A 23,937-nucleotide genomic window follows, 5' to 3' on the forward strand; every position below is an offset into this window, starting at 1 on the left:
TTGGAGGGACAGCATGTTTAAAGGGGTCGGGATAGTTTGGAGGGACAGCATGTTTAAAGGGGTCGGGATAGTTTGGAGGGACAGCATGTTTAAAGGGGTCGGGATAGTTTGGAGGGGCAGCATGTTTAAAGGGGTCGGGATAGTTTGGTAGGACAGCGTGTTTAAAGGGGTCAGGATAGTTTGGAGGGACAGCATGTTTAAAGGGGTCGGGATAGTTTTGAGGGGCAGCATGTTTAAAGGGGTCGGGATAGTTTGGTAGGACACCATGTTTAAAGGGGTCAGGATAGTTTTGAGGGACAGCATGTTTAAAGGGGTCGGGAAAGTTTGTCTTCCAACCTGTTAATGTTATAAAGTTAGAAATAAACACACCATGTAGTTTAAACCTTTTTAACGAGTTAGCTTGTTTATTTTTAAATTATTAACTAGAAAGGGTAGTAATAATGTATGCTTTTGTTTTAATAACTGTAAAGAAAATATGAATATTCTGGAAAACAATAGGCAGTAGTATAATTCCAGATACTAGATTACTGGTTTGTTTTATTTTCATCATTCACTGTAATTGCTGTCAAGTGTGAAATTATATTGCCTATGAGTAATTTAAATTACTGCATTACACTTGAACTGCACATGAACCTTTGCGGCAAAGTCTGATTATTAGCATGGGTTACCAATATTACTCTGCCAGATACATCAGCAGACTACCGCAATACCATTAAAAACAACATAACGGATTTGTTACACAGTGGTGTCATGATATTGCATTTGATTACCAGTGTATTGTTCCATTTTACCAATAGTTCATGTCATTGTAGATACCCATGTGCTACCTTTGCCCCTTAGTATAGAACCTTTGCATTGCTATTGAACATCATTTCGTAACCGTACAAGCTCACAAAAACTCTTAGTGGGAGCCAACCAGGAGACTCAATTTTTACACATTAATGAATCTGTTTTCCGTACCCCACTGGGATTAACTACCGTTGTATTTTATTTAGAGCATTTTACTATACAGTACCCCCAGGATTGCATCAACCTGTTTTGGATAAGCAGTTGATGCAATCCAGGGTGTTTCCTCGGTGCTGTAAAACTCTGCATGTAGGTAAATAATCTTTACAACTTGTCCATCCGCACAAAATTATTAGTGAAGACGAGACCACAATATATATAATGAGCCCATAAACATGACTGAAGTCATCATGAAATAGCACTTTCTACAACAACGTGCCTTCAGTCCTTGTTGCAATGCCTAACCCTTGGTGGGATATCAAATTGCCTGTATGTTATTCTATAGGGATTGCTGAGGGAGCAGGGAACAATGAATACTGCTGTTGTTCACCCTTCACTGTTTCCAGCTTCAATCAAAGCAAAAGCCATGTTTCCTGTTCCAGAAATGAGGAGATTCAATTCAGGGCATTAGTAACTACAGAAAGACATTGTTAGGGATTTAATTGTATACAAAAATGAGCTGGCCTGCTTCATGCCAGATTAGGCAAAGTTTGCAAATTGCATACCTTCAATTCCCAGCGTAATTGAAAGAGGAATATTAGACTCCACTTTCATAGATGAAAGTCAACCAGTGTCGTCTGATTAAAACCAAATTCAGGTGTGCTTCTTTCCAGTTCTCCTCCCACTGTAGGGTCCAGGGACCAGGGTTATAAGGGTTATAAGGGTAGCCAGCCTGTTTTTTTTGCCTGTTTGAAGATAAGAGAAGGACAGAAGAGCCAAGATGAACTATCTGAACAGGGTCTTTGTGATTACACTGTTTTTTGTCATTTTAGCCCGGGTGTCCAGTCACAATGAAACAAGTAAGTTTGGATTTTTTAAAAGGAAAAGTGTTCTACTAATAAAATAATATATATATATATATATATATATATATATATATATATATATATATCTATGACATCCAGGAAGGTCAACAGATACTGTATCCTTTATACCAATGTCCAAATTGTATATGTCTGTTGCACGTTAATATGTACAGTTGAAGCTGTCTGCTATAGAAGTGCTCTCATGAGTACATAGTGAAAAATGAGAACACACCATAAGAGACAGGGTCAACCGTTCATTTTCTTATAAAATATGTTTTAATTCTTAAAAGATGTCATTATGCACGTCTTTAGAGTGTATTTTCAGTTTGTAGTCATCTGTGGACAGACGACACATAGACAAATAAGATGTACTGGAAAGTTGTGAAATCTGGCATTTTGTTTGTCTTTTTAAATTCAGTCTATCAGATAGTTCGTATCTATGTTATTAGATAAGCTAGACCCTTAATTATAATATATATATATATATATATATATATATATATATATATATATATATATATATATATATATATATATAGTGCTGTGAAAAAGTATTTGCCCCCTGTCTGATTTTCTGCATCTTTGCACATTTTTCACATTGAATTTGGTCTGATCTTTTTCTGGGTTGTAGTAGTATATAGAGAGAATCTGAGAGAAACAAAGTTTGCTACTTCTTTCATTTGTTTGGTGTGCAAGGTAATCAAACATGCAATATTCAGGTGTGAAAAAGTTATTGCCCCCCCCTAGTTATCTCAACTCAATTAAAGGGATAATTAGGGTCATCTGTTTGATTACTTTGGGCCTGATTTGGGCCAATCCTGCCCAATATAAACCTGACTAACTTTGGCCCTTACCGTTGGGGTGAAGTTGTAAGCACACAGGTTCTAGATCAAAAAACGATCAAAAGAAATTCCTGAAGACCTCTGGAAAGAAAAAGTTCTTGATGCCTATCAGTCTGGAAAGGGTTACAAAGCCAACTCTAAGGCACTGGGGTCCACCAAACCACAGTCAGAGCCATATTGTCCAAATGGAAAAAGTTTGGGACAGTAGTGATTCTTCCCAGGAGTGGCCATCCTGCCAAAATCTCTCCAAGAGCAAGGTGTAAAATCGTCCAGGAAGTCACAAAGAACCCTAAAAAAATATGCAGGGATCTGCAGGCCTCTCTCGGCCTCGGCTAAGGTCAGTATTCATGACTCTACCATCAGAAAGACACTGGGCAAAAATGGGATTCATGGCAGAGTAGCAAGGTGGAAACCACTGCTCACTAAGAAGAACATGAATGCTCGTCTCGAGTTTGCCAAAAAGCACCTGGATGATCCTCAGGAGTTCTGCAACAATATTCTATGGACAGATGGGTCAAAATTGGAACTTTTTGGCCAAAATGGACCCTGTTATGTCTGGCAAAAACACTGCATTCCACAGTAAGAACCTCATACCAGCGGTCAAACATGGTGGGTGTAGTGTAATGATTTGGAGATGCTTTGCTGAATCAGGACCTGGACGACTTGCCATCATTGAAGGAACCATGAATTCTGCTCTGTATCACAGAACTCTACAGGAAAATGTCAGGCCATCCATCTATGTGCTGAAGCTGAAGCGCTGCTGGGTCATGCAGTAAGACAATGATGCTAAACACACAAGCAAGTGGTCAGAATGGTTGAAGAACAAAAAATTTTAAGTTTTGGAATGGCCTAGTCAAAGTTCAGACCTAAACACCATTAAGATGTTGTGGCAGGACCTGAAATGAGCAGTTTATGCTTGAAAACCCACAAATGTCACTGAGTTGAAGCAGTTCTGCATGAAGGAGTGGGCCAAAATTCCTCCACTGCGCGTTGCAGCGTTGGTTGCTGTTATTGCAGCTAAAGGTGCCGTAACCAGTTTTTAAGTCTAAGGGGGCAATTACTTTTTCACACGGGGGGCATTGGGTGTTGCATAACTTTCTTTAATAGATAAATGAAATAAGTATCAAAGTTTTGTAAGTTATTTGTTCATTCAGGGTCCCTTTTATCTAATATTAAATTTTGGTTGAAGATCTGAATACATTCAGTGTCAAAAATATGCAAAAATGCAAAAAATCAGACAGGGGGCAAATACTTTTTTCACTGTATATATATATATATATATATATATATATATATATAATATATCTATATATTATATATATATTATATATATATATATATATATATAACAATATTTATATAAAATTTTGTTGATAAAGTCACTAATTTAAATGGATATTAAAAGTGCTTGTATGTGTCTACATTGTTTTGCTCTTCCTGCTCTATCATCAGAGTGGAGCACCCGTAGTATCAACACATTTTAGGTCATGAGTGTCTTTTTAATGATCTAAATGTATGATATTTTAAAGCATGATTTTTGTAAGTTTAATTCTAGTAAATTTATATTGTCTGTAGTAATTATACTATGTATATAATGCATGATGTTGATGGATGGACAAATGAAGAATTAAATTGGGGCATTCAGAACAGAGAACAGGAGGCACTTTTTTACACAAAGAATTGTGGGCGTCTGGAACCAACTCCCCAGTAATGTTATTGAAGCTGACACACTGGGATCCTTCAAAAAGCTGTTTGATGAGATTCTGGGATCAATAAGCTACTAACAACCAAACAAGCAAGATAGGCTGAATGGCATCCTCTTGTTTGTAAACTTTCTTATGTTCTTAAGAGGAGGGCATTCGTTTTTTTTCCTGCCATGTAAGATGGATTTCAAATGTTCTTTTAAGATACAATTCTGGTGAAAGTCTAATAAAGAGGGTTATTCCTGTACTTAATTGATCCAGTAAAACTTAGCTGATGAAAACAATAATTTAACACCAATATACAGAAAATAACTGTGAGGTACTATTTAAACCTGTGATGAAAATATTGGGGTTGTTAAGATTGCTACTGTACATCATGGTGAGAGATAAGTATGAATATGAGTTAATTTATATTGGGTTCTATTAGGAAAGACTGATCAACTCCAAGAACAGTGGTAGCTTTGAGGACTACACTGAAAAGAGAACTGATAAACCAGTGCTGAAGAGAACCTAACTGCATGTTTTTGAGTTGCATTCGTTTTTGTTCAGCAGAGTGATCTCTATTGTAATATTTCAGCTAAGATGAAGACTCCAATTTATTAAAATGACTGTAAATATCATAACATTACAGTATTAAAAATAGCACACAAATTATGTTTTTTTTTTTTTTTTTTTAATTGATCATTAATCTCCTGCTGGTCAGTTGTAGGTAGACCTGATTGAGTATGAAGTTATGGGCTCAAATGTGACGCAGCAGACTGATGCAGTTAATGGGCTAAAATTTTGCTTACCTTGCATGTTCATACAGTGCATGCTATGATCTAATCATTAATTGCCCTGTCTATTTAGTAGAGATAAAGTTCGTATACACTTGAAGCACTCCTATGAATTCAGTTTGTAGGGACAAACATTGTTTACAGAGTTCCTGAGTGGGAGAGCTAGAATTTTGCTGATCTAACTGCAAAATAAGGTCAGTTAGTTTTGAAATCTGCCCTGTTCGAAGCCTGTTGAGTTGAGCACAGTACTAAATTACTTGTCTGCATAAATACACCTTTAGGGTTTCCCATAAAGTGGCTCAGGACATTCCAGGAGTTAGGTTGGTGTCCAGAAATAGGTTTATATGGGAAGAAATAAAATGGACAAAGTTTTAATCAGCTAGTAAGAGGCGTCTTCAAAGATGATGCAGTGCCGTCTGCCTGGGAAAATCAAGCTCCAAACCCAGAGATGCATGTCTGATACGACTCTACTGTGATAAGTACAAGAGCGGACAGTGGGAAGCAATTTTTTGTCCACAAAAAAAATAGTCAATTCGGGAATACGTTTGATGGACAGGTGAAAAAAAAAGAGTATTGTTGAGCAGTTTGAAAAAGAAAGCCCATGGATCAGAGGCCCCAAATGTGTCAAGAAAAGAACGAATAAATGTTTTTGAGGATCTTAGAAGGCCACCTTATACTCCATTTCAGCACTGATACTGGAATACAATGTCAGAGACCAGAAAAAATACCTTGTGCCCAAAATATCAAAATTTTATTGTCCCAACCTAGAAACTAAGCCTCATCTGGGGTCCTCAGAAAATAACAGGGGCCTTTCCAAAGTCATTTTATATGCGAAATTAACATTTATATATTTATATTTACATCTTAAAACTGATATATAATACACCCAGATATGATTGTGATAATGCCAACTGATATGTCTTTGTATGAGATGGAAATTATGTCACATTCTATACTGTTTAATTATTCAAATGTACTACATATTATACAAAATATAACATAGGATGCTGGGAAAGACGTAAGGTGATTTATTAGGTTTCAAAATACTGGCAGTGGTAATCAATAAACTCTTTTATCCCAATTTAATTATAGTCTTTTAAAATTAAGATGCAATTACTTTAATCACCTTCAATTTGTGGTTAGAATTGTTTTTATTTTAATAAAAGCATATCTCCCCTTGTCTTGCTTTTCACACATATTGATACTGATGTTAATAAAGTTAGACCCAGATATATTCTCATAAAAGTGGGAATACACACAAGTAAATGTAATGTGTTTGCAATACTGGAATAAACATTCTGTCCAAAAACACTGTATTTTAATCCTTTATAAAAGTTTACCACCTCATTTTGCACGGTCATTTTGAAGTGTTCCCATACTTTCCTATTGTTATACAATGCATTCACCGTAATTTACAATGCTATGCAATGTTGTTTTTTTTAATGCTTTACCATACCTGTATGGGCTTTGTAATGCTAACCTATGCTTTACCATGCATTCACTTTACACTTTTCTATGTTTCTACTGTGGTAAACCTTTACAGTGTGTTTGGTCCCCTAGCAAATATATTGTATTTGTAACTGTCTTCCTGTGTTCCTGTTGTTTAGTCACATGGTGTGTGCTGTCAGATGCAGAGGAGCAGAAATGTCTGGATTTCGCTGTGCATTCCTCAGGGAAGAACCTTCATGGCAAGCTTCACTGTATCAAAGCATATAACAGTATAGACTGCATGGAGAAAATAAAGGTAAAGATTTTAAAAAATGAAAACATATACTAATTAGACCTGAAGACTACAGTACTTTTCTTTTCTTCTTGCCTTTTAGTGTAACCTCTAATTTGGTGATATCAAGTCTAGGCAACAGCAGATGATCAAGCGTCATTTGGTTACACTTTACATTAGGTGTATTGATATTGTGTACATCATTGCCCAGGTTTCGTAGCAATTACATTGTAAATGCAAAGCTACAAATCTCTTTCAGAATGGCACAGCTGATGCAGCTACCATGTCAGCAGATGATATTTACACTGCAGGTTGGTGTTATGGACTGGAACTTGCTGCTGGGGAATCCTATAATGCAATAGGTGAGTACCACACTGTACAATACTGTGTCACATGTTCCGCTTTTTCGGTTTTTATCTTTTAAAAAAATTCTGTTTAAAGTTTTTTAATTGAAACATCGGTAAAAATAGGGGCAACAAATCTAAAAAAAACCAAAATAAATAAATAAATAAATAAAAAGACCACTTTATATGGAATATGATGAGGAGCAGTTCTGGTTTATGATTAGGTTTAATGTCCCTGGCATGCATGATGAAGCACAATCTGTGCAAGTGAAAGCCACAGTTTCCCGAGTTAGCTGGTACTTTGCGAATGTTTGGGCAATGTTTGACAGAAATAGTTTCTACAGAAGGTATGAACATGACATCAGCACAAAACAAGCCAGGTTTATTCACCTTCAAATCATAAAAGAAAATTGACAACTAAAGCATCACCATTTTCTGTCAAATATTTACGATTAAGACTGTTGCCGTTAGGCAGTGTTTTACTACAGATAGTACTGTCGTACGAAGTCATCGATACATATCTTTGCAATAAACAGTGGCTGTCCAACAAAGAACAGCGCTCTGACAAACTCATTAACACAATCATTCTGCGCTCTCTTTTTATTAAAGCGCGTGTAAAAGCAGCATAAATGGATTGCTTATCTCTCAGTTCACTTTCTTGTTTTAGTTTAATGTGTCGCTTATTTTTCAGTATGTGCTTTTATTGTCAGTGCAAACATGTACCTCAATGCAGTCGTATTTGCAGTGCTATGCATCCTCTACCTCATCTGACTCATTTCTACTATTTTTGCTTTTTGTATACTTCGAAACATCTGTTTTCTTTTGAATATTCATAAACTGATTTAAGTTTTCTCTCCATTGCTCATTCACTTAATATAATATTTTCGTGTCAGTATCTCAATTTAGTTTTTTATCAAGCTAGTAGTTATTACGGCCAGCAAATGCCACAATAAACTTTGATTGGCCAACAATCAGGTGATATTCAAAACAACACACCTGAGACCTATAAATAGATCTACACTGAACAAAAATATAAACACAACATGCAACAATTTCAAAGATTTTACTGAGTTACAGTTAATATAAGGAAATCAGTCAATTGAAATAAATTCATTAGGACCTAATCTATGGATTTCACATGACTGGGAATACAGATATGCATCTGTTGGTCACAGATACCTTAAAAAAAAAGGTAGGGGCGTGGATCAGAAAAGTCAGTCAGTAGTCAATATCTCCTGTGACCATCATTTGCCTCATGCAGCGCGACACATCTCCTTCACATAGAGTTGATCAGGCTGTTGATTGTGACCTGTGGAATGTTGTCCCACTCCTCCTCAATGGGTGTATGAAGTTGCTGGATATTGGCGGGAACTGGAACACGCTGTCATACACGTCGATCCAGAGCATCCCAAACATGCTCAATGGGTGACATGTCTGGTGAGAACAGGAACATTTTCAGCTTCCAGGAATTGTGTACAGGTCCTTGCGACATGGGGGCGTGCATTATCATGCTGAAATGTGAGATGATGGCAGTGGATGAATGGCACGACAATGGGCCTCAGGATCTCCTCACGGTATCTCTGTGCTTTCAAATTGCCATCGATAAAATGCAATTGCATTGTTGTCCGTAGCTTATGCCTGCCCATACCATAACCCCACCGCCACCATGGGGCACTCTGTTCAGAACACTGACATCAGCAAACCGCTCTCCCACACAACGTCATACACGCTGTCTGCCATTTGTTCCCGGTACAGTGGAAACCGGGATTCATCCGTGAAAAGCACACTTCTCCAGCGTGCCAGTAGCCATCGAAGGTGAGCATTTGCCCATTTAAGTCGGTTACGATGCCGAACTGGTCAGGTCAAGACCCTGGTGAGGATGATGAGCACGCAGATGAGTTTCCCTGAGATGGTTTCTGACAGTTTGTGCAGAAATTCTTTGGTTGTGCAAACCCACAGTTTCATCAGCTGTCCGAGTGGCTGGTCTCAGACGATCCTTCAGGTGAAGAAGCTGGATGTGGAGGTTTCCTTGGCTGGTGTGGTTACACGTGGTCTGCGGTTGTGAGGCCAGTTGGACATACTGCCAAATTCTCTAAAACAACATTGTAGGTGGCTTATGGTAGAGAAATTAACATTCAATTTTCTGGCAACAGCTCTGGTGAACATTCCTGCAGTCAGCATGCCAATTGCACACTCCCTCAAAACTTGAGACATCTGTGGCATTGTGTTGTGTGACAAAACTACACATTTTAGAGTGGCTTTTTATTGTCCCCAGCACAAGGTGCACCTGTGTAATTATCATGCTGCTTAATCAGCTTCTTAATATGCCACACCTGTCAGGTAGTTGGATTATCTTGGCAAAGGAGAAATGCTCACTAACAGGGATGTAAACAAATGTGTGCACAAAATTTGAGAGAAATAAGCTTTTTGTGCATATGGAAAATTTCTGGGATCTTTTATTTCAGCTCATGAAACATAGGACCAACACTTTACATGTTGCGTTTATATTTTTGTTCAATGTAATAACCTTATAAGACTAATAAGATTGGATAGCTTTGTCTGGCGGATGATTTTCTTTTTCAAATGGCCATCTAATGATATCAATTTTCCTGTGAAATGCAGACATTTAAAAGCTGTATTGATATTGATTGCAATGCAAACAGGGAAATTGAAATCAGGAAAAGAAAAGTACATTTTAACAATGTAATGATGCAATTACTGACTAATGTAAAAGGGAGTATAACATTAACATACTGTAAAAGTTTCTCCTTGCATTGGCAACATATTGCAGTCGTTTTACACTAAGTTATGTTTTGTACAGTATCATTGTACAACCTGCACATTGTAAGCCCTACCGTATGGTTCCTTTTCTTTCAGATGGCATAAGCTATTATGTCGTTGCTTTGGCAAGGAAGTCATCCAGTGACATTTCCATGCTGGAGATGCATGAAAGGAGTTCCTGCCACCCAGGAATCCAAACCACAGTTGGCTGGACAGTGCCTATTGGATTTCTGATGAACACATCGCAGATCAGTGTGGATGAACAGTGCAATTTCCCAAAGGGTATCCACATCAAGCAACCTTCATGCAGTCCTGCCCCCTGATGTCAGCTATCCTTTAAGACATTTTGCTATGTTTTTTGGTTACCCTTTTAAAGGTTTACTGCAGTAAATGTGGTAAAAGCATAGCAAAGTGAAAGCATAGTAAAAGCTTGGTTAACCACATGTAATTACCTGGCATCTCAGCCGATTTAATTGAATGGAGAGGCAAAGACTTGATGTGAACCTCAAACCTTGTAAAGAATCTCCTCCTAGCAGCTGATTAGCTAATGATACTGATGTCAGTATACAACACATACTTGCCTTTGGATGACAGAGAGTGCTCTTTAGTTGAATGGTAAGACGTTCATCTTTAAACCATATGGTTTTGAGGTTTGCATCCAAGCCTTGCCTTTCCATTCAGTTTAATGGACCGAGATGCTAATTCATTACAACCTCACAGTTCCATGGTAAATGTTACCATTCCACTAAACAACAAGATCTGTAGTCGAGAGGTACAGTAAGTATATGTGTTATGCTGATGTCGGTATTATTAACCCACGAGCCGCTAGAAGGAGATCCATGAAATGGAAACGCAGAGTATGTGCAGAGTATGGGAAAGGGTAAATGTAAAATTACTGTGCAAATTTACCAGGGTAAATCTAAGCAAACAATATACTGAACCCGGGAGGTGAGGCAAGACTAACTAGTCTCTGTTCAGTAGATGTTGCTAAAGGGCGATGAAGTGAAATATCCCCATCTGATTTTCATATCTACCTTCAATCTGAGAACCAATAATATACTTAAATAAATGTGTTTTTGAAATCCTGGACCACTGATTATACCCACTAGCACAGATACCCACATCAATTAAAACTAGTACATTTCCTCTCTTTTACTAACGGTTCAGCCTGTATAAAATCCCAAGTACTCTGCTATTTTGATCCCAAGAGGAATTTTGTTAAATGACAGGGACAGGAATTTGCTTCAAAAGGATTAAAAAAGAAATAAAGATTAAGGTGCAACTGAATAAAGAGAGGAGCTTAACCTCGCAACAAGAGATGAAAAGAAACCATGAATAAGCAGCTTATTAAAACAGAAAAAAAACAGTTCAGAAGCCACTATTATCCCTGGCGACTCCAACTTTGACTGTCTATAGACCCCATTGTACAACTGCTGAAATACCACTTTGCTTCAGTTTCTACTGCTGGCCACGAAATGAGTCTCTTCCGAAAGGATTCAAACCCTCACACAAAGGATCTGGGTACATAAGATGGAGTATTTTCAAACACATTAATCATTTAACATATTTTTCAGTTTAGTGTTGTTTCATAATTTATACTTAAGCAACCATTTACTGAGGAATTTTCAATTTGTTTACAGTGTAATGTTAGCTAGATATTCAAATTGGACAACATGTATCCATCCATCATTGGTGAATCAAATATGTCATCAGGGATATTTGTGAGAAAGCATATAGAGCGCCATCTTGTCACCAAGAATGGTTTTACTATGTGAAGTAAGTTGTGAGGATCAACAATTCTTGTCTTGAATATATAGCTGTCATAGATGTATGTGAAAGAAAGGTAATGAGGGCTTGCCCAACCTTCCTCCTTGTTTTTCAGCTGTTGGGGATTTCTTTGGCTACAGCTGTATTCCGGGAGTGAAGGACCCAGAGTACGACCCCAAAGGAAACAACCCTAAAAACCTGTGTGAGGCCTGTATCGGAGATGATAATGACGGGAACATCTGTGCCAACGACCCCTCCGAGCGCCACTTTGGGGAGGTGGGGGCACTTAGGTAACCCCAGTATTCTAATATCTTTTTTGGTCTTACCTCTCTTGATTAAAAACTCTTCCTTTGCTTTGTTTCTTGCTAAGATTTTCACTTATATACCTCATTGCAAACAAGCATCTCTGTTTGCAAGCCATTCTTTCAGGGAGTGTTGCATTTCCTTATTCATTTTACCTGGATAGTGAATTCACCCCCACCTCTTCAATGCTGCCTCTCCTATTTTAATCTACCAACTCTTTCCCCCACCAACTGACATGTTTTTAGTCAGTAATTTTCACCCTGAAGACACTACTTAGGTGAAACGACATGGGAAGTGAACCAGTAGGCCTTCTTTACAGCATTAAAACGGAACACTTTTTTAAAGCTAGTGTGGTGCCAAATGTTACGTTTTAAATGGAAATGCAGTACATATTGGCTAAGCGTTTCTTTCAAAACTGCACATTGAAGACCTATATAGTGAATGAAAGAACATGACAGGTAAGATTTATGGAATTATTTTGTTAGCGACTCCCACAGTAGAAACACCACCTCATTGATAAAGTACCGTTGTTGTAAAACAAATGCATTCTCTGGATTCAATACATCCATTTCTTTATCACAGAAAACGTTAGTGATTTTCTTGACCTGGGGATGAAAGGAACTAAAGTTTAACACAGTTTCTGTCTCGTAAATCACAGTACCCTTAGGACATTCTTTATAATGCCATAATTTTAAAAATTATATTTAAGGATATTAGGGAACTTTACATTTACTAGACTTTATTTAACCTTCACAAAGGCATATCACCAGCCAGGGTATGAATCCTACTTCAACCACATGAGCCACGCATCAAGAGAGGCACACTCTCATTTGCTGAGTCTCATACAGTGCATTAGAAAGAAAATCAATACTACATTAAGCATACTGACTAAACAAGTACATTGGGATGTAGAACACGTTTGTAATCTCTTGGCAGAAAGCTAATGAATACAAACATTAAAGTACAATAATCCATTTGTTCCAGCTACTTTACCCCGTTTTTACTTGGCACCTGTTTTCTGTTTGTCCTGAAAAATGCTAAGATTTTTTGTGCCTTTAGAAATATTTCCCAAATCTACACTGAAAACAATTCCTCATACATTTGTTCATCACAGCTGAAGCAAACACATCATTAAAAAATGATAAACGGTATAAATTAAGTACCCCTTGTTCTCTATCTGTCAGAAACTACAATCCCTTATTTTGAAAGTATTTATAGAAACGTACTACTTGCTACTGTGAAACAACACTGCTGTTCTAGTTATATACTTCAAAAACCAATCTCTGCTTGAATTTTTGTAAGTTTTGTAATCATCTTTTGCAGTAGATAAGTAGCATGTCATAATAAAATAGTATAAGTAGTACTTAAAGTTGTAAAACAAAGGCTTAAAAATATTTCTAATCTTTGTCTCAGAAGCACATGTATCCTACTACAGGTTATCTCCATTATAACAGACTCCAAGGGACAATGCCAATCGATACTTTATAAACGAAGCATGTTGTAAACACAATTCCAATTGCTGTATGTACAGTAACTGCGAACATAAGTATCTTAAATATTTGCTCTCTGTTGACATGTCATACATGTTTTCCCTGTCAAATACATAAATACCTGTAAATATCAACAATACAAGAAAGCTTAACTGCCAAAGAACAGAGGTTTTTTTTTTTTTTTTTACAAAACATGCCCATGTGGGCTGTACAATGTAATGAGTAGTACCATTTTACGAATTTATATTTTCGCTAAATGTAACTAAAATTGTATACGTTTAAACTGTACAATGACTGTGCCAACAAAAACGCAGAAGAATAAAAGTAAACAGCAACTGTTTTCCTGCCTGACGTCACAAATGCCACCGTGACAGTCACTTACTGTCCCGTGTTGTGCCAAATAGGGTCACAGGACGAATAGTGTCTTATTTGTAGTCATGTATGCACAGTCATATATGCACAGTCATGCAAATTCATCTGCGCATTCCTAGAACATTTTTTCTCCGATTTTGCAAAAAACTGTCACCTTTCATTTTCAATCAGTACATGACAATAGACCATTTTTTTTTTATATCTGAGGGTAAATACCGTAATAATTTTTGCAAAAATCAACAAAGACAGTCCTTGTTTTAGTCCTGAGTTGTTAGTTTGTTAGAGCAAAGTAATCTCACTTGGCAGAATGCTAGAATTCTAGGAGCTCACTGACTGTCTTTCCTTAAGACAAATTAGAAACAAATGTACACAAGCTATTAGAAGCGCTAAAGTGAATTATTATAACCTTCAATTTTCTAATCTTAATAACAACCCTAAGAAATTTTGGAATTCAGTTAGTACATTGGAGAATAAGTCCCTTTCCTCTCATTTACCTGTTTCAATCATTTATGATACTGCAGTTGTAACAGTCAAACAGCGCATGGTTGATTCATTTAATGATAACTTTATTAAAGCTGGACATGTCTTTGACAGGTCTTCTCATAATAATTTTGCTAGTTCTGATTCAGATGAGGATTTGATTCGAGTCTTGAATCCTTGTACCTTCTCACTGCAGCTAGTTACTGAATTGGAAGTTCTAGATGAGTTATGCAAAAGTCACCTTACAAAGTCTACGGTATCTGATGGATCTGATCTGATTAGCCGCTCATTTATTATCTTCACCTTTGACTCATTTATTTAACCTTCCTTTAAAACAGCAGAAATCCCATTAGATTGGAAGTCTTCCCTTGTCACACCTCTCTTTAAGGGAGGTGAAGGGACAGATCCTAATTGATATAGGCCTATATCTATTTTGCCTTATCTTTCTAAGATCATGGAATCAGTTGTGAATAAGCATAACACAGACGCAGACACACACACACACACACACACACACACACACACACACACACACACACACACACACACACAGATCGCTACAATATATATATATAAACAGATAAAAGTTAGCTCATGAAGGCCATAGTCCTAAATGTTCTGATAATTGATTTTATATTAATTATTCACATTATGTACCAATATTTGCTTTTTCTTCTATATTTAGATTTTTTTGGTACACAGAAAATATATATTCCAAAAACAAAGAATGCAACACAATTAAAATATCAAATTAGTATGATGGTTGTACAATCTATAGCACGTTGTTACTGTAGTAGTAATCTTCAATGAGACACAATTGTGTTGGCGACACTATTGGGAAGTGAGATCATATTTCGCTCTAATAGTGCCAAATATTGCCAGGTGACGCTATTTGGCATAATAGGTAATGTACTTTATTTGCGCAAAATATCTACCTGTGGAACAGGAAAACTGTATGTGTTCAACTGTACTGTATGTATTAAACTGTACGTATTAAACACAAAAGACCTGGGACAGGAAACTCTACGTATTAAGTGCAAAACATCTGTGGAACAGGAAAACTGTACATATTAAAAGGTATATATTTAACCAGAGTAATTGCCTATTAAAGCCCACGTTGTTTGGCAGGGACATGCCTCCTCAATATGATGTAAATGGAACTCCTTTCTAACAGGATCCGTTATAAGTGGAGTGCACTTGTACTACTAAACACATTTGATGGAGGTTTTCTCCCTATCCAAACCCAGTGTTACAGGTAATGAAATCCCACCTGACCCCACATAGTAATTTTTTCTTTTTTACATCAAAATGAAATTTGCACAATTGATATGAAAGTAAAATAAAACTTAATTGTATGAAGCAAGTAACATACAACTCAGGAGTTTAATTCAGCGACTTGAAGGTCTGCATTTGGTTATTGCTAGCTGTATTAGGTTTACCTTTCATGACAATTAGTGCAAATTGCATTTTGGTGTGAAGGCCTTGATAAATATGGCCATCGTTTCCTATGTGCAGTATGGGTGCAAGGCTCAGGTGAGGTACTGTTACCTGCATCACAGGAAATAAACTTGCTTCGTTGTGGCAGGAAATATGTGTCAAATTGAAATCTTCACAAATACCAACAACAAACCAATAGGTTACTTTTATCAATGTTATGTTAATTTGACATTTGAAAATGTTGGTAATCAGACCTAATTTGGACCTGTTTTTGAGTGGCAGCAGTATAACTAAGTATGAAACACTGAAATACAGCTCAGATTTTTTTTTCCCCTTGCTAGGTGTGTTGCAGAAAATCTTGGTGATGTGGCTTTTGTCAAACACTCCACAATTTTTGACACAATGAATGGTAAGAATGATGCTTTTCATTTACTTGTTGTTTCTCTATCTCTTTGTTTCCCTTTTACACCAGTGTGTATACATGGGGATTCTTAATTTGCACTACATTGTCAGAGCAGCTGGAGGGTAGGTGGAGGTTGATATTCATAGTAAAAATGACAGAGACTGTGATGCACCATTTTCCCACCAAAGAGTCGTTCAGTATGTCAGCATTTAAGCAGAACTGTAAACAATGTAAAACAACAAGGTTGCGCTAATTGTGAACATATATTTTAGAAGTAGGGACACTGCACCTTTAATAATAAATAAATCGCCCCAAACTAGTGAATTAACTCACTAGGCCACCTAGTAAAGGCATTTTAAATATGCTGTTTCCTCCAATGAATGTAGTTAAACTCTGGCAACTGGTTACATTAATATTTTTAACCAGAGCATTGGTAATAGTATCAAATTGAAGAATACCCTGTGAGAAAATACCTGTGTAATGCACTGGGGGGCAGTATATAACCTTGTTTCATTAATAGTGTATATTTAAAATCTGTTTCATCAAAAAATGTACATGCACAAGATTTATCTTTCTGAAATATTAATTATTGTAATGCAATTGTCAAAATGTTTAGTTTAGTTAAAATATGCAGTGTCAGTCATAACTCACTATGTCACAGAGTTCAAGAAGAAAATACAATTTGTGTACATTAAAATACCAATACTATTATTGCACATTAATGACTGCACAGAATTAAATGTGAGTAGGCTTGATCCAATGATACACATTTTTCAGTATGGTAGAATTATCATGTCTTTTCTAATGACCAGAAGTCCTTTGTTTTGTACCGTCCAGTAAATAGAAGTGCAAAAAATGTTATCGTTTTGAAGGGTAGTTAAACAGACAATTTGCAACTGGGAGTTAACAAGGACGGATGTGCACTAAGAGAGATGATTAAAGGCAAGCAACATCTTGTTGACTAGAAAGACTCAGTGACAAATAAAAAAAAAATGTATTTATCTATTTTCTACCAATTCAGGATGACTCAGTGAGACATCTGTTTTTCATTTAACTCCTTATGGCAGAGCAAAGCTCTGCCGTTTATAAATTGGCAGGGATGGGGTTAAATTCCCCTACCTGTCTGGGTTTATTGTGTTCAGGTGGCTGGGGTTGATTAGTTGATTAGCTTAATTAATGATCAATCAGCACCCAGCCACCTGACATAAAAGGAGGCCTCTGCTTCCCATCAAGAGGAGGGGAGTTGAGGAAGCAAGTTGCTGGGCTTGGGCTTGGGCTTGGGCTTGGGCTTGGGCTTGGGCTTGGGCTTGGGCTTGGGCTTGGGCTTGGGTTTGGGTTTGGGTTGCTGTTATTTTAAATCCAGTGAAGGCATTGCCCAGCCTGGAAATCTTTATTTTTGTAAGTTTGTTTTTTGTTTGGTTATTTGTGTCTAAATATCTTTATTTTGCCCTTGTGCACTTTTATTTTGTGTTAATTTATAATAAAAGTATATTTTTTTGAACTGCAGTCTGTCTCTGGGCGTTTATCCACTTGCCAGCCTGTCACACTCCTTTTTTACAGTTTCTGCACTGTAAATTCAAATGTCCCATCCAGTCAACATTGGTAGAAAATTGAAACATCCACAAGTCACTAAAAGTGTGATAAGTTACAGGGATATTAATTCCCAGCTGGCTAACTTACAACATTATCACATTCTCTTATACCTTATTCTAACTCCACCAACTGGACATTATACACACTCTAAAACATTATTTTACAGTCTGATGCATTAATGCCATCCTATATTTAGCATGCAATTTGCTATGAGGGCTTTCCTGTTAAAATATAAAAATAACTTGTGGTGCTTATAGTGTTAAATATTTCAGGGACAACTAGTGCAAGCTGTCTTGGGCACTCATCTACAACATACTTTCCTTACTCTCAAGTATTCTTTATCATTTCCTTTTTGTTTCAAGTTAAGAACCCTGAATCCTGGATAAAGGATCTGGAGCTTGAAGACTTGAAGCTGCTGTGTCCAGACGGCACAGAGGCTACCCTGATGGAGCACAGGAAGTGTAACCTGGCCGCTGTCCCTGCAAGCGCTGTGGTGGTGCGCCTGGAGGATAAGTGCAGAGTGTTCAAGTTTCTCAACAGGGCACAGGTTGGTATAACAAAAACTGACAGAGCAGAACATGGATAAAACACTGGAGTTAATATAGATCACTGGGAGAGCTTGTATAGAGATAATGACATAATATTGGAATGTTTGTTTGATTAGATGTTTGATATAGCCCCCAGTGGCTCACCTAGTAAAGGCAGTGTAGTGCATGGTGAATCCTGCAATCAGGAGCTTGATGGTTCAAATCCTGGTATTGTTGAGTTGCTGGTACATAGGGAGTGCTGCATTGGTTTTAACACTGAAGACTAGGAAGGAAAACCATCTCACCGTGCTACAGCAACCCCGACTGATCAGACAAAAGGGCATTGTAAATGTGCCACCTCTTTGGCATCTCTAGGAGCAAACTTTGCCACATCAGCAGGTTAGATCAGCAGTGCTCAACCAAAATGTCCTCTGTAAGTCAGGGTCATATTATTTATTTTCTGTAGTGGGTACTATAAAGCTGATAATGCACTTATCCGCTGATACAGAGGAGTCGTGCTTAGCTGGTTCAAAGAGCACGCCAGGGAATGGATGGCCTTCTGCCTATGCGCTGTATGATAGTTTGAACATTAATGTTATGCAGCATTGTGATGGGGTTATATCTCAATTGATGTACACTGCACAATGACATAATTATGAACAGCCAGACGGCTTTTAATACATTCCAGATGGCATATGTAGTACTAGATTTATGTAAAACCATGTCTCCCTGTTGTTTAATGTACCAGTTCCTCATTTACGGGTTCACTGTGTCCTACAATATCCAGCTTCCATCTGGGATGAAGCTACTCTGGCCAAGAGGCCATGTGACAGCTGCCCTCACAAATAAATCATATCTGAGCATGTTCCACTGGGCAGGGATAATGCAGATTCAGAGATGTTGAAATGAATTTGTTCTGCACTTTTTTTCTAATTACCTTAAATGTCTTACTAAAATTACATTAAACAATTATGTTATGGCGTAAATCCATTCAGAAACACTCCCAAAATAATAATAATAATAAAACAATACTGCAATTCCATCATAATGCTAGTTTATTACCTTTAGAAAAACCTAACTATTAGCAGAGCACAGCATTACCATGATTTGAATAGTGGGCCTGATATGGTTGTATTGAAATGGATTTGTCGGATTGCATTAGTCCATGCTATTGTGATTGGTATGTTTCAAATATGATAGTACTGTTGCAAAGTGTGTTTCACTTGTTTGTTTGTTTTTTAGTGCAGAATTATTACATTGCCATTGTAGTGTCACTACATTGCAGGTCACTTGGTAAGAGAATGTAAAAACCTGACTCCCATGTCGGGGATTTTGAGCAGTCCAAATACTAAGATGTAAGCCACATTATTTGCATGGAAGCTGCTGTGAGTTACTGGGTGTTTGATGTGGTCCCTGAGAGCTCACCTAGCAAAATCCTTAGCGTTTCTGATCCCTCAGGAGTGCTGTGTTGGCCTTTCCATTACTACAGGCTAGGAAGGAAAACCTGCTTGAATGTATTTGCCTCACTGTGCCAGAGCGACCCCTAGTGATCAGACAAGGCAGCCCTAATACAAAACTGTAGGTATTGCTTCTAGAGTTGACCAATAGGGATGTTATTTCCCTTAAAAATTGAATGAGTCTTGTGCTGTGTAAATGCTGTGAAATGTTCCCAATTGAGTCCACAACTTTAGCCGCATGAACATTGTCCTCTCCCTATCTTACCCCTTTGAATATCATAAATATCATGAGTCTGCCTATACACCGAAAGCTATGAGTTAGACTCCACCACTTCACGTGAGGTGGGGTAGCAAGGATATTACCATTGTGCCAAAAGAGTGCAAGATGTCTAATACAATAAGTTTTTTTAAATAGAATAAGTCTTTTGAATATTTATTGTGAAAGGACCTTGCCCATCATTGTACATGGATGTTTCCCTTCAGAGAATGTTTGGGAATGCTACGCAGGGGTTCTCACTGTTTGAATCCTCTTCCTATGGAGGGAAAGACCTGATGTTCACCGATGGAACCCGGAAGCTTCTTAAAGTTGTAGGAAGCTACTCCTCATGGCTTGGCCCCAGCTACACAAAGGTTCTTCAGGCTTTTGAATGTGAAGGTAAATTCATTTTGAATGTGAAGGTAAATTCATTTTGCTTAATTTAAAATACACTTAAAGCCAGATTGTAATTATAGGCTCCTAAATAGTGCTCGGAGGAGTTTGACATCATCACACAAGAAACTTCTGTTTATAGATGTGACACAGACAGCTTCAATTAAAGGGTTGGCTACAGTACAAGACAACTGTGCAACCCTAGCATACTACTCTTTCCAGTCAGAAATCCACAAGCTCTCCTGCTTTACTGTTGGTCAGATGAACGATAAAGAAGAAAACATTATTTTAAAAACATTAGTTACAATTCTTTTTTGCAAGTCATGAGTCACACATTCTTGTTTGGCCACCATTAGATATCAACTGCAAGGCCATAGAAATTCAGTTGGACTTTGGTCTTATTTTCAATCCCAAGTTTCATGGCAGAAGAGTAAATGATATACAGTATCAGGAAGTACTATCACTAAAAATAAACTTAAGAAGAACTCCTCCCAAAAATAATTACATGGGCTTCATCGTTCCCAGATTTGAGCTTACAATCAATGAATGCATATGATAGACTGTGGTACTGCATGAATAATAATAATAATAATAATAATAATAATAATAATAATAATAATAATAATAATAATAATAATAATAATAATAATAACAACACTTTACATGAATTGTTCCTAACCACCCTGTAATTACACTCTGATAACATGGTAAATACACATATGACTGCATTGGTAGAATGCAACAACATTTTAAATTACAAAATGAACAATGTTGGCAGTTGCATCTTTTGTAACTACACTGCATTTTCAGTGTAATAACCACACATGCGATTACAGAATAGTTAGGGGCTCAATGTTCAGAATTACGATAATAATGTTTCTCTTAACAGGTGTCTGCTAAAAGTATCCTGAACAGGAACTCTTCTTCCATGTGCACAAATCCTTCCTTCCTGACCCTCTCTCTCTGGATGTCATCACGCCACAGGAACTGAATGTTCTTTAAAGCTTTTTGAATTCTTAACAAGATCATTATTGTTTGTTTATCACTTATTACTGCTGCGTTGTTGGTTCAATTCACCCGGTCTGTTTTGAATTGAAGAAAAACACTTCTTAAGATGAAATGATATTTCAATGCACTCTATTCTCATTATACCCCTGTCCTTCAGAACCTTTTGTGTGCATTCTAAAATACAACAGAAATGCTTTTGTATGATGAAGTATGATGAAGCCAGTTATAAGGTATTTTGGGTCAGGGAAAGCATTGGATTGAGGCTTTCAGATATCTATTATGATGAATGGTTAATGAGTGGGAGCAGATTTGTTGTATTTAACTTTTTGTTCTCAGCCACGCAGCTCATCTATGTAACCTTAAATGATCTTTGGAAAAATGTAATGTGTATGCTGTAATGTTTTAATGCAGTTTTTAAATGAATTATTTGTCAAGAGCTTTACTAAAAACTTCAGAGACAAAGAAAGCAGTGTTTGAAGTTACTATAATTTACATTGACGGCAGTATTTGTGTATGTTGCCAAACAATGCTGAATGGTATTGGTTTGGAAAGCAGTGGTTTTGGTATGGTAGCCCAGTGAAACTGGAATGGTAACTCAGTACAGAACCAATGTGTTGCCATTGTAGCAGGGCTGCATTACAACTGAAGATTATTCTGGAGTTACAACAATTGTCTTTCCTGGTATTTTCTTCCTATGGAGCCCACACCAAATGTCACCGTCCTTACATGAATACTAGTGACACTACTGCTAAATCACCCTGGCTGTTCTCAAATTATATGTACTGTAATAGCATAGTTTGAAATCCAATGCTGCTGCAAAAATCCATGAAATACATAATCTCTGATCTACTAATAATCTCTCACTGTCACCCTGATTACTCCATGAATGAAATCTAAAAATGGTATAAGAAAAGGATATTTTTTAAAAAAAGTATTTTCAACTTACATCCACTTCAAATTCAAACCACAGTGTATCAATGATATTGTAAATAACACCTAACTCCAGACAATGAGTTTCAAACTTTAAACGTGTTCCTGTTTACAGATAAGAACTCAACTTTACTATGATAAATACCATAATGTTCATTAAGGTAATTTTTTATTTGTAAGATATAAAATATAATACTGGAAATTAATGAAATATCAATGATAATAAAGAGAGATAATAACGGAGAAAAAATAAATATAATTAATATACATAATAATAATAATAATAATAATAATAATAATAATAATAATAATAATAATAAAGTTGTACTACAGCATTTTTTTTCTATATAAGATCCAGAGGTGTGTGGTACACTAATAACAATACAGCAGATAATCTATATATGTATATAAGTTCCAAATAAAACAAATCCATTATCTAATTAAAACCCAAGTAGTGGCAAAGTAACCAAGGATACTAATTGGTGCTCCTTTCAGTTATGTAGCTCAGGACTTGTTGCCATATATTATTAAATGACTCTATTTTATTAAGCTTAGCATACTGCAATTTACATTTCAAAAGTGGTACTGTTTACTATTTCACATTTTCACAGCTTTTCAGTATCCTTTTTCAGTGCTGTGAAAAACATTATATTTTGGAATATAAATTAAATATTGAGACATAGCATTAGATACTGACACATTTTTTTTTTACTGTTAAAAGTCTCTTCTGTTTCCTCCATTATATTATATTTGTAATATTTCGTTTTTTGTCAGTGCTCTAGGAAAGCTGCTTCCAGTTAATGTGTTTTGTGTAAAGTAGTGTATTCAAGTATATTGGCATACATACAATTTAAATAGACATTTTCACATACATTATGGTGTGTGTGTACGTATGTGTGTGTGTGTGTGTGTGTGTGTGTGTATATATATATATATATATATATATATATATATATATATATATATATATATATATATATATATATATACACACACAGTGCCTTGCAAAAGTATTCAGACCCCTGACCAATTCTCTCATATTACCAAATTACAAATGGTACATTGAAATTTCATTCTGTTTGATATTTTATTTTTAAACACTGAAGCTCAGAATCAATTATTGTAAGGTGACATTGGTTTTATGTTGGGAAATATTTAAGAAAAATAAAAAACTGAAATATCTTGCTTGCATAAGTATTCAACCCCCACACATTAATATTTGGTAGAGCCACCTTTCACTGCAATAACAGCTTTAAGTCTTTTGGGGTAAGTATGTACCAGCTTTGTACACAGTGTCGGAGTGATTTTGGCCCATTCTTCTTGGCAGATTTGCTCCAGGTTGTTCAGGTTGGTTGGACGACGCTTGTGGACCACAATTTTCAAATAGTGCCACAGATTCTCAATGGGATTGAGATCAGGACTTTGACTGTGCCACTCTAGGATATTCACCTTTTTGTTCTTGAGCCACTCCAATGTTGCTTTGGCCTTGTGCTTGGGATCATTGTCCTGCTGCAAGGTGAATTTCCTCCCAAGCTTCAGTTTTT

General features: G+C 36.7%; 1 protein-coding gene across 1 annotated transcript; it reads left to right on the forward strand.

The window, feature by feature from the left end:
* The first annotated feature begins 1,589 nt into the window (after positions 1–1,589).
* LOC121327265 (otolith matrix protein 1-like) lies at positions 1,590–22,182 on the forward strand. Its single transcript, XM_041271189.1, has 9 exons — positions 1,590–1,805; positions 6,740–6,876; positions 7,112–7,214; positions 10,074–10,259; positions 11,860–12,034; positions 16,168–16,235; positions 18,185–18,369; positions 20,290–20,461; positions 21,345–22,182. Exons 1-9 carry the CDS (start codon positions 1,727–1,729, stop codon positions 21,353–21,355), a joined length of 1,116 nt encoding a protein of 371 aa, XP_041127123.1. The 5' UTR covers positions 1,590–1,726; the 3' UTR covers positions 21,356–22,182.
* Positions 22,183–23,937: the final 1,755 nt, after the last annotated feature.

This window comes from Polyodon spathula, chromosome 14 (assembly GCF_017654505.1).
Source record: "Polyodon spathula isolate WHYD16114869_AA chromosome 14, ASM1765450v1, whole genome shotgun sequence".
Classification (NCBI taxonomy): Eukaryota; Metazoa; Chordata; class Actinopteri; order Acipenseriformes; family Polyodontidae; genus Polyodon; species Polyodon spathula.

What these genes read in the sequence shown, in the direction of transcription:
- LOC121327265 (XM_041271189.1), top strand. Translation starts at nt 1,727, where the DNA reads ATGAACTATCTGAACAGGGTCTTTGTGATTACACTGTTTTTTGTCATT. An exon ending in ACAGTGCAATTTCCCAAAGG is followed by an intron (nt 10,260 to 11,859) that starts GTATCCACATCA and finishes CTTGTTTTTCAG; the next exon opens with CTGTTGGGGATTTCTTTGGC. An exon ending in AATTTTTGACACAATGAATG is followed by an intron (nt 16,236 to 18,184) that starts GTAAGAATGATG and finishes TTTTGTTTCAAG; the next exon opens with TTAAGAACCCTGAATCCTGG.